Source organism: Chiloscyllium plagiosum, chromosome 15 (assembly GCF_004010195.1).
Source record: "Chiloscyllium plagiosum isolate BGI_BamShark_2017 chromosome 15, ASM401019v2, whole genome shotgun sequence".
In the NCBI taxonomy this organism is placed as follows: Eukaryota; Metazoa; Chordata; class Chondrichthyes; order Orectolobiformes; family Hemiscylliidae; genus Chiloscyllium; species Chiloscyllium plagiosum.
The window spans coordinates 45,446,360-45,457,998 of record NC_057724.1 but is presented as its reverse complement, the minus strand read 5'-3'; the positions used below and the strand labels follow the sequence as shown (position 1 = coordinate 45,457,998).

Below are 11,639 nucleotides of genomic sequence, written 5' to 3'. Positions count from 1 at the left end.
TCCTGATTACTGGTAACACTGGCTCAGTGCCAGGGACCAGGGTTTGATTCCCACCTCAGCTGTCTGTCCTCCAGTGTCTGGATTGTGGGAGGAAACCCACTCAAAGGTGTGCAGGTCAGGGGAATTTGCTATGCTAAACTGCCTATAGTGTTAGGTGCATTAGTCAGGGGTAAACATAGTGTAGGGGTATAGGTCTGGGTGGTTTACTCTTTGGAGGGTTGGTGTGGACTTGTTGGGTCAAAGGGCCTGTTTCCAAAGTTTAGGGAATCAAATCTACCTCCAACTTTAAGCTTTTTTGTATTTGTTCTGGTCTACCTTCTCTTTGGCACCTCCAGTTTCTCATTGTACCCTGTTAAGACCAACTTCTAATTTTGTTAAAGCATTACTTTTAACATCCTTTGCTTGCTTCAGGATCCTTTCTGACTTTGTTTCTCTACTGTAGCCTAGCCATTTATTCATTAGCAGTCAATTAATAGGACTGCTTTCGGCAGCCTGTGGTTGAAGCAATTTGGATGTTTAATGTAACACAACAAAATTTGATATCAACTCGATCAGGGTAGCTGGCTGAGGACTCAACTCTGAAGCCTCTATTTTTAGAGGTATTGGTGCAGCTGCTGATGGAGGGTGCTTCCATGTAGATGTTGGCTTAGACTAGAACAGACCAAAATTTGCATGTAAAATTCCTGATGTAACTCTTTTTTTAAACCAGCTGTCTAAAGGAAATAAATAAGAATTTCCTGGTTTATTGTAATCCCTCAACTGTTTGTTACCTAATGTGAGCTTCCAAAGGCTGGAGGTCATTGTGACCACTTGCCAGATCACATGTACATATCTATCATGTTAGGAAGTTCATGATTGATTTGAAACTTAAGTGGTTTAACAACTAACCTAAAATGGCCATAAATTGCTTACTACATATTTTGGATGCATAACCAATTTTTTTCCTGTTTTAAAAAAATACTGAATCAATAGAATTTTATATTTGGAATCAGTTTATTTGCAGACATGCTTTTGTAGATTGTAATATGCACAAAGAATCCAAATCCTTTTGTTCTTTGCACTAACTATTATTTGGTCTAGTGTGGCTGTACAGACTAAATGAACATTGAAACATTTTAAATGGAGAAGATTGGAGAATGATACCGAATGCACTGGAAAATTAAAGTTTTTTTTTGAATGCCTTGACTGAACCTTCCTCTTTCTTCATGTCTTTAAGTGGTGAGTGAAAGAGCTTTCTCATTTGCCAAAGCTGCAAATGTTTCTTAGTTCTTGATCCCTTTTCATGAGCTTTTCCTCTTATTTACTCAGTCCAGACCCTTCATAATTTTGAATATCTCTCTCTAAACAACTTGAGAAAGTGTAAGGTTCCTGGTCTGATTTTAAATCCCATCTCCACCATCCCTACTTCCCCCCCCCCCCCCCCCATGGTCATTTTAGCAATGTGGGGCAGCTGGGCTTCTGATCTTCACTAATGCCTTTGCTGAAGGCTGACAATCATGGTTGAATCAGTCACCCTGTTTTTCCTCCCCATTTTTTACTAACTATTTATTTTTCAATGCTACTGCTAGCCAGAGAACTCCATACTGAATTATGGAAGAGAATAAACACTTACAATTCCCTCATCTGTCTCAATGGAGAGTTCATTTTTAAAAAAAAAACATCTTGAGCCACATTACAAAATCACAAGTTGGCTTTTTTGACATTGCTTCTATTCCAAGACACTTGGTAGTTAAGGAATTTCATACTAATTTGCATAATCACTCCATAACTCCAACTGAACACTGAAACAGAACAAACTGTGCTAAGGTAGCAAAACTACTTCAGGACAAGAATATATTCGCATGAGACCTCTTCTAACATCTTATTTCAGCAGAATGTTTTGAGTGTTCTCTGCCATTCAATAAAATATGGCAGATCTGTTTATTCCATATCTTCACCTGCCTTATCAAGAATCTATCCACCCCTGCCTTCACTGCCACTTGAGAGAGTTCCAAAGACTCAACCCTCTATCAGAAAATGTTTTCAATGGGCAACCTGTTATTTTTAAGTCCTAAATCTAGATTCTTCCTCTGTTTTCAAAAAAAAAACGTTCCCCCCATGTGCAGGCCCCTCAAGGTCTTGTAGCTTTAAGAGGCAATTTGATTGAAATGTATAAATTTCAGAAACCCCAAGTCCAGTCTGTCCAATCATTCTTCTTAAGTAAGCCACCTCTGAGGTGCTTACACACTTATCTCCTTCCTTAGAGAAAGCCAATACTGTATATATTACTTCACATCTGGTCTTATCATAACTAAAGCATTATCTTATTTTGCTTTCAATTCTTGTAATAGACAACATTAATTACTTGGTGTACTGCCATACTATCCTTTTGTACCAGGACAGCCAATGCTTTCTGCATCTTGAGCCATACCTAACATCAAGATGGTTTTGGTCCAGCGTGTCAGAGGCTGAGGGGTGATCTTTTAGATGTTTATAAAATCATGATGGTATAGAAAAGGGTAGGAGAAAGTGAGGACTGGAAATCAGAGCTGAAAAATGTGTTGCTGGAAAAGCGCAGCAGCTCAGGCAGCTTCCAAGGAGCAGGAGAATCGACGTTTTGGGCATAAGCCCTTCAGGAATGAGGAAGGTGTGCCAAGCAGGGCAAGATAAAAGGTAGGGAGAAGGGACTTGGGTGAGGGGTGTTGGGAATGCGATAGGTGGTAGGAGGTTAAGGTGAGGGTGATAGGCCGGAGAGGCGATGGAGGCGGCCAAGGACCTGCATGTCCTTGGCGGAGTGGGAGGGGGAGTTAGTGTTCAGCCACAGGGCCGTTGGGTTGGTTGGTTATCAGAGTCCAAAAGGAGATCAGTATGAAACTCCACTAGTCATAGGCTGAATTGCTTATCCTCACTTGCTGATTACAACAAATTAGCCAATTCTCTAGCCATGCCAATAACTACCTCTAACACTGTGGACTTTTGACCATTACTTAACCCTTTGTGAGGTATCTTGCCTTCAGGAAGTCCAAATAAAAAATATTTCTTGGTTTCCTTCTATCCATTCTGATTGAGACTTTGTATGTGAATAAGCTGCCAGAGGAAGTGGTAGATGCAAGTACATTTACATCTTAATGAAATTTGGACAACTATGTGAAAAGGAAAGGTTTAGAGGGAAATGGGACTAGTTTAGTTTTGAAAACTTGGTCAACATAGGTAAGTTAGACTGAAGGATCTGTTTCTGTGCTATATGACTCGAATATCTAAGTTTGGGCTGACAAGCAGCAAGTAACATTTGTACCACCTAAGTGCTAGGCAATGACCATATCCAAGAGAAAATCTAACCATTGCCCCTTCAGACAAAATGTCATTATGATTGCTGCATCCCCCACTGTGAATATTCTGGGGTTACTATTGAACAGAAACTGAACTGGACTAGCCATATAAATAGTGTGGTTTTATGAACAGATCAGAGGCTCGAAATCCTGCCAGATGTAACTTCCTAAGCCTATCCAGTGTGATGGAATGCTCCTCACTTTCCTGGATGTGTGCAGCTTGTACAATGCTTAAGCTTGAGATCATCCAATATAAGAGCAGCATGCTTGGATTGGCAACATATCCACAAAAAACCAAGTTCAAGAAGATAGCTCATTTACTCCTTGAGGGCAATTAGGAATGGGAAATAAATACTGATGGAGTCTGCAATGCTGACACCGTATGAATTTCTTTTTAAAAATCTCAGCTCTGTGATTTCTCATCAATTATATATGTTTATCCATTCTTATCAAATGTTAAATTTCACATTTTCTCATTACATTCCATTTATCAGATATTTGCCCAATTACTTTATCTATACCACTTTGTAACCTCCTGTCCTCTTCCCTATTTTTTTTTCATTTCTTTGTTTCACTGCTTATCTTTGTATCATCAGCAAATTTAGTAACCAGGCTTTTGGTCCCTTCATTTTAGACATTTAAATAAATTGCAATAAGTTAAAGTCCCAACAATATTCCCTGTCAAATTCAACTCCTACCTTGCCAACCAGAAAATTGCCTATTTGTGTCTAGTCTTTCTTTCCCGTTAGCTAGTTAATTTTTTATCCATGCCATATGTTCCTCCCTATACCACAGCTTTTAGTTTCCATTGTAATCTTTGATATAACGTCTTATTAAATGACTTCTGAAAATCTAAGTATAGTACATCCTGTGGTTCCCCTTTATTTACCACCTGTTACTTCCTCAAAGAACTCAAACAGATTAGTTAACTATGAGTTCCCTTGTACAAAATCAAATCTACACCTTGTTCCTTAAGTTCTTTTGCTCTAGGATTACAGAATTGCCTGTAATTCTAGATTATTCTAAGTTTTTTTTTTGTATTCAGACAAGGGTATCTTAGAATGTGTTCACTGTACAGTCCATTGGATTTGTAATGTGTTCAATAGTGCATATGAATTTTGCGTAATACAATATCACACTCATTATCACTTGGCTGTTTGCAGGAATTGCTATGCCAAAAACTGCGGTGCATTTCTTGCATTAAAAGTTGTTTTAAAAGTACTTCATCAGCTGTGAAACACTTTGATTGTGAATAGCACCATTTAAGGGACGGGTAATAAATGCTGGCCAGCCAACAATGTTCACGTCCTACAAATGAATAACAATAAAAATGCAAGTCTGTGTTATATCTGGAAAGTTCTATCCCTAAGTTTATTTAGGTCTGTTCTAGCGAAGCATTGCTTTTGCACAATGCTACCACAGCTTGATATATTAGTTTGAAACCCAGCATGCATGATGTTGAGAGTTTGGGCTTCCCTGAATTTCTCATGTCTTCTCTCATGCAAGGGAATACTTTTATATCAGGTTTCCAGCCATAAGAAAAATAAGTTTAATGGTGATACTTAGGAATAGATTATTACAGTTCAGTTTCTTTTCTACTCACAAATAGTTATAAAAGGCATGAACTTCCATGGCTCCAGTTCAAAATGTTATGACCTGTTTAGAAAAGTGCACTGATTCTCAAGCTCCAATCTCCCCAGGATCACCATAAGCATTTGATGAATAGCTACAGAATTTTGTTTAAATTTAATCTTTTTCCATTCAATCTGATCAGAGATGTTCTAATTTGAAGCTGGGTTCTTTCGGCCATGGGCAGGGACACTACACCTGCAGCACAAGAAACTCCCTCCCAGGGTCAACACAAAACTGATGATTTAATCAAAGTACACAAATACTTGACTTACCTGTCCATTGGAATCAAGTTAACACAAATACTGAACAAGAACTTAACAAGAACTGTATTACAAATAAGTAAATCCTAATTGACATTTTATGAACTATCAACATGTGGCTCTATTAGTTAAAGCTTTAACCATTTTAAAACCACACCCGTTTGCAGACAAAAAGAAGTTTTATTCTGGGGATAGTGAAAAGCATAGGGAAGCCCACTTCACTAGCACCATCCACAGAGTTGTTGAGATGTTCTTTTTACTTGCCAGGACTTATGCTCAATTTCCTTTCTCTGGGGTTTTTCACTTCTTTGTAAGAGGCACAATGCCTTTAAGCATACTAACAACAAAACTTCTTTGTAACTGGTTAAAGGCAACTGCTTACAGCACCTGGTGAGAAAAAAAGATTAGCTTTCTTCAGGTGCCAGGTATTTTTTACTGCAAAGAGAGTGAGACACGCACAACCTGCCCTTCCAGATTGAAGGCTGCATCCTTGGTGGCTCAGTGTAAGTAATATTGCCTCAAATTCCAGAGGTAGGCAAGCAAGAGGCTGAAAGAACACAGCAAGCCAGGCAGCATCAGGAAGTGGAGAAGTCAACATTTCAGGTGTAACCCTTCAGGACTGTGAATGGGTGTAAGGGGAGCTGCAGATAAAGGTGGTAGGAGGCAGGGTAGTGAGGTGGAGATAGATGAACACAGAGGGTAAGGCCTGGTTGGTCGATGGAGGAATGAATCCTGTTGGTGGCTAGAAGGGAGGGTCGATGAGAGAAATGGAAGGGAGGGGGAGGGGCTGGGTAGGAATTTGGGTGATGGAAAGGGAGATTATTTGATATTGGAAAACTCAATGTTGAGTCCTCTGGGGTAATGTTCCCTTAGTTTATGTTTGGTCTCCCTGATGTACAGAAGACCACATTGGGAGCACCGGATACAGCTTACTAAAGGAATGTTTCACTGAGCATCTCAGCGGGTCCGCAGGGGCTGGCCTGACCTCCTAGTCACCGCCCACTTTAATTCCCCTTCTCACTCCTTTTCTGCCATGACCATCCTTGGTCTCCTTCATTACCCCAACAAATCAGACCACAAATTGGTGGAACAACACCTCATCTTCCACTTAAGCAGCCTACAGCCTAGAGGACTCAACATTGAGTTCTCCAATTTCAAATAACCTCCCTTCCCAGCCCCCACCCCTTCCATTCCTCTCATCGACCCTCCCTTCTAGCCACCAACAGGATTCATTCCTCCCATTGACCAACTAGGTCATACCCTCTACCTATGTTCATGTCTTCCCACTTCACCATCCTGCCCCCACCCACTTTATCTGCAGGTCCCCTTACAACTAACTTGAGTCCTGACGAAGGGTTAGACCCAAAACACGGACTTCTCCACCCCCTGATGCTGCCTGGTTTGCCATGTTCTTCCAGCCTCCTGTTTGTCTACCTTGGATTTCAGCATCTGCAGTTTTTTTTTGTCTTTCACAGGTCCGGACAGTGTTCATTTCCAGCCTTGGGTCACTGTCTGTGTGGAGTTTGCCCATTCTCCCTGTGTATGCATGGTTTTCTGCTGGGTGTTTTGGTTTCCTCCTACATTCCAAAGATAGATGGATTGGTCATGCTAAATTGTCCCATAGTGTCCATGGATAATGGTAACTGGGCTTACGGGCAGAAATTGGGATGCTGTTCGGAGGGTCAAATGGCTTCAATCTGCATTTAGAGATTCTATGATTCTGTATCATTCACATCACTAGCTGTCCAGAAACCGAAACTGTTTTAAAATTTAGTTCACCATCAAAAATAAAGAAAACCATTAGGGCTTAATTAAGACATCCCTGCCCTACTGTCCAACAGCAGGCATGTTGCGCGTGTGCAGACCATCCTGGAGCTCTGCTCCCACCCCTTTTTCTATTGGATAAATTAATTGATCGTCAAAGCGCATCTGTTTTCTATTGGATAGTTCCTGCATGGTCCCCGCCCCTCCACTCACGCAGCGCGCGGGTTTAGCAGATGATTGACAGGCTCCGCCAGTGGTCCCACCCACAGCTTGTGTGGAGCATGGACTTCAGAAACAAACGGTATTAAACGCGAATTCACCTACTGTATTGGGAAGTAAACAACTGCAGTCATCACAGCAGGTTTGTCTCTGTGGGGAAAGAAGTGCACTATTTAGAGAGGTTGGTGGGAGAAGTACCCTGTGAACTTTGCAAATTTTTTTGAAAAATGAAGCAAAATTGCAATGTACCCGCGTTTTTAAGCAAGTTATGGACCTTGGTGGAAGATCCAGGGACAGATGATCTAATCTCCTGGAGTCGAGTAAGTAATTTTGAAACGTTAATGCTGTGTGCTAATAGTGTGCCTTATATACGGATCGTGTTGGCAGGTTTTATCAGCTCTTAATAAGATCTGAATTGTTTTGTTTTGGTTTCGTGTATAGAGAATTCTTTGGGGGGAATCAAAATATTTATTTAAATTTTTAACAAGTTGCTGTCCTGGAATGTATTGAAATGTCAACTGAATTATGCATTGAGGAATGGACTCTGAATTGAGACCATATAATAATTATACTTCTTTCACGTTGTTTTGTAATATTTACCTCTGCAGATTACTATTTAAATTTATTCTTAATCACCACCATAAATACGACTGGTAAAATAAAAGTAGAAACTAGGTTTTAAATGGATATTGGACATTAGGTTTCTTCTTGATCACAGCAAAATGCGATAATAATAATGATTTAATTTTCCAATTGCAGCACCTTTTAAAATTATACTCTGTATAATTAATGTTGTAATTAACAAACATTGAAAACGAAGAGCTTTGAAATTCAGTATTCGTTGAGCATACTGGATTTTTAAAAAAATATATTAGTCTGTTTGAACCAATGTGTTTGGAAGGACAGTCATTCCTCAGTTCAGGCCTTTAGTAACTCCCAAACCTGTGTCGCACTTTTAAAACCTCGTTGCACTGTAATTCCTGCCAAGTCGTATCGAGGCAGTGGGAAATTAATGAGTCGCGGCAGAATTTTGGAATAGTTGGATAATCCTGACTAAATATCCTACTATTATTTTTTCATTAATGTTTGGCTTCCTCTGGTCTACATTGAGGGTCGTGCTACCTTAATAGCGAGAGCATGGACGGGACAGGGTGAAGGTCGCCGCCTCCCCCACGTGGGGCCTGTCCAATGCCGTGCCCCCTTCTCTGATTTGCTAGTGTGTTGCTGTTACTCCATCTGATTGGATACCTGGTATATTTTAGAACGGCACGTGCTACCCGAGTGCCACTATGATTGGCTGTTGTCTGTGTTTTGTTACAGTCGGCAGTAGCACACGTGTATGGCTGGGATCACAGGAAAACAGACAGGAGGCGGGGCAAGTGTCATTGACAGAGGTTGCGCGTTCAAGTGAAAAAGGCGAGGTTTCTAACCATAGTATTACCAAGCTGCAAATCCTCTGCAGGCCAGGCAGTACCGGCGAAGAAGCAGAGAAGTAGACGTTTCACGATTTAGACCCTACCTCAGGACGGGACAACATTTACAAAGATACAACATTCAAAGCAGGGACAAAGTAAGAAAGGGGAGAAAACAGACAGGAAAATGAATAGAATGCCCTGTGCAGCATTTGGTTAAATGGCAGTTTTTTTTTGTGGTTATTGTTGCCCATCTGTAATTAGAGTCATAGCGATGTACAACACGGAAACAGACCCTTCGGTCCAACCTGTCCATGCTGACCAGATATCCCAACCCAATCTAGACACACCTGCCAGCACCCAGCCTATATCCCTCCAAACCCTTCCTATTCATATACCCATCCAGATGCATTTTAAATATTGCAATTGTACCAGCCTCTACGATTTCCTCTGGCAGCTCATTCCATTCACGGACCACCCTTTGCATGAAAAAGTTGCCCCTTAGGTCTCTTTTATATCTTTCCCCTCTCACCCTAAACCAATGCCCTCTAGTTCTGGACTCCCCCACCCCAGGGAAGAGACTTTGTCTATTTATCCTATCCATGCCCCTCATAATTTTGTAAACCTCTATAAGGTCACCCCTCAGCCACCGATGCTGCATGGAAAACACCCCAGCCTGTTCAGTCTCCCCCTGTAGCTCAAATCCTCCAATTATGGCAACGTCCTTATAAATCTTTTCTGAACCCTTTCACAACATCTTTCCGATAGGAAGGAGACCAGAATTGCATGCAATATACCAATAGTGGCCAAACCAATGTCCTGTACAGCTGCAACATAACCTCCCATTCTCAAACCAGTTGACTCCATAAGCCATTTAAGAGGTGACTACATTTCTGTCGGTTTGGAGTTACATTTTTGCCAGACCATGTAAGAGTGTGGTGCTGGAAAAGCACAGCAGGTCAGGCAGCATCTGAGGAGCAGGAGGATCGACGTTTCAGACATAAGTCCTTCACTTCACTTTGTCCATCCCAGTCCAACACCAACACCTCTGCATCAGATCATGTGAGGACCGTAGATTTACTTCCCGTCATTATTGAACTTTTTACAACAATGGTTAACATGATTATCAGTATACATAGCTTTGAATTCATACTTCATCAACTGACATAGTGAAATTTGAGCCCATGTCCTCAAAACATTTTTAAAAAACTGCAGATGCTGGAAATCTGAAATAAAACAGAAATTGCTGGAGAAACTTAACATGTCTGGTATCATCTGTAAAAAGAAAATAATTAATGTTTTGGGTTCCATGATCTTTCTTCATAACAGAACTGTCATATTATCCTGACTTGGAACTATATTACCATTCCTTCTGAACTGAAGAAAGGTCACGGGACTCTAATGTTAACTCTGTTTTCTTTCTACAAATACTGCCAGACCTGCTGAGTTTCTCCAGCAAATTATTCAGAACAATAGCCTAAGTTTCTTGATCACCAACTCAGTGATATTGCCAGAATATGACTGCCTTCTTTTCTAATATTATTAGGAAGAAAAAAGCAGATCTGAGAGAAATTAAATTGCCGAGTCTTACACATGTTTAATGAATAGTCCAAGAGGGTGACTTGTAAGAAAGCATGAAAAACTAAAATCCCAAAGAAACTACTTACAATTCTCAGTAGGTCTGTCAGCATTTGCAGGAGCTTGGAAAATGCATGCTTGGAAAATCATGATCTTGGTTAGTGTTATTAGGTCCCAACAACTTTAGAACATGAAACAATTTCAGGGGGTGAAGCAGCAACTATCATCTCTCCAATTATCAGTTTGCTGCCTTGCTAACAATCATCGAAGCAACATTTTGAGATTTTCAATCCAGAATCATAGCCAAAACATTAGGGATATATTGGGGTGCAGAACCACGAGCTGTGAGTCTTAATGCTTCACAACTTTGAGTGGCAGGCTATAAACTCAGCTGCCCAAGCAGTAACATAGAATTGAGATGGCACTAGTAACATAGAATTAAGATGGCACTATGGTTAGTATTAGGAAGCCTGTATTTGCAAACATTGAGCAGTGGGACTCTTGAGAGGGATCAACAGATGCTGACATCACTTGGCCATTAGAGGTTTGTAGAACCTATTTGTAAGATGTTCACATATGTAGGCATCTGTCATGAATGTAGGTAGGCTGTTGGAGAGAAACACAAATATTAATTGTGTTTCTCTATCTACAATACTGCCAGACCTACTGAGTTTCTCTAGCACTTTCTCCTTTTATTTCACTTTTCCAGCATTCACAGTATTTTGCCTTTTTCCACCTTGTCAAGGATCTCACCATTCAGGATCTCACTCACTCAATCAAATCACACCTCACTCTTCTTAACTCCAGTGGAAACAAGCCCAGCCTCTACTCATAAGACAAAAAACTTATTCCAGGTGTCAATCCAGTAAACCCTCTCTGAACCTCTCTAATGCATTTACATCTTCTCTTAAATAAGGAGATTCCAAGTGGACACATTTTTCGATACCTAGTCTAACCAATATGATATATAAATGAAGTATTACATTCTTACTCTTTTGGTCAATTCTGCTTTAATAAAGGATAGCATCCATCAGCCTTTTTGATTATGTGTTGTACCTGCATACTAATATTGTGTGACCTTTGCGTGAGAAAACCTAAATCATACAAACAAGGAACAAGACTAGGCGACTGAACTATTCAAGCCTACTCTGCCATTCATAAGATCACGACTGGTCTGATTTTAACTTCAACTCTACATTCTTCACCCCCCTGATAATCTTTCAGCCATTGGTTAGCAAGAATCTATCTACTTATCTCTTAAAAATATTTAGAGATATGCATTTACTGCCTTTTGAGGAAGGGAATTCCAAAAACTATCAACTTTCTGAGACCGTTTTTTCCTTATCTTTGTCTTAAATGGACAAGCAGTTATTTTTAATTTTGACCTCCGGTTCTAAATTTTCCCAGAAGAGAAACATCCTTTACACATCCACCTGGTCAAATCCCCTCAGGATCTTCAAATTACC

General features: G+C 40.4%; 1 protein-coding gene across 2 annotated transcripts in view; it reads left to right on the top strand.

Moving 5' to 3' along the window:
* Positions 1-7,226: 7,226 nt before the first annotated feature.
* The window catches only part of LOC122557281 (heat shock factor protein 1-like), a 52,902-nt gene continuing 48,489 nt past the window's right edge, over positions 7,227-11,639 (top strand). For both annotated transcript variants that reach the window (XM_043704815.1, XM_043704814.1), the window contains exon 1: positions 7,227-7,503. In XM_043704815.1, the coding sequence (XP_043560750.1) occupies positions 7,411-7,503 (93 nt within the window). In that variant the 5' untranslated portion in view covers positions 7,227-7,410. The remainder of the gene's footprint in view (positions 7,504-11,639) is intronic.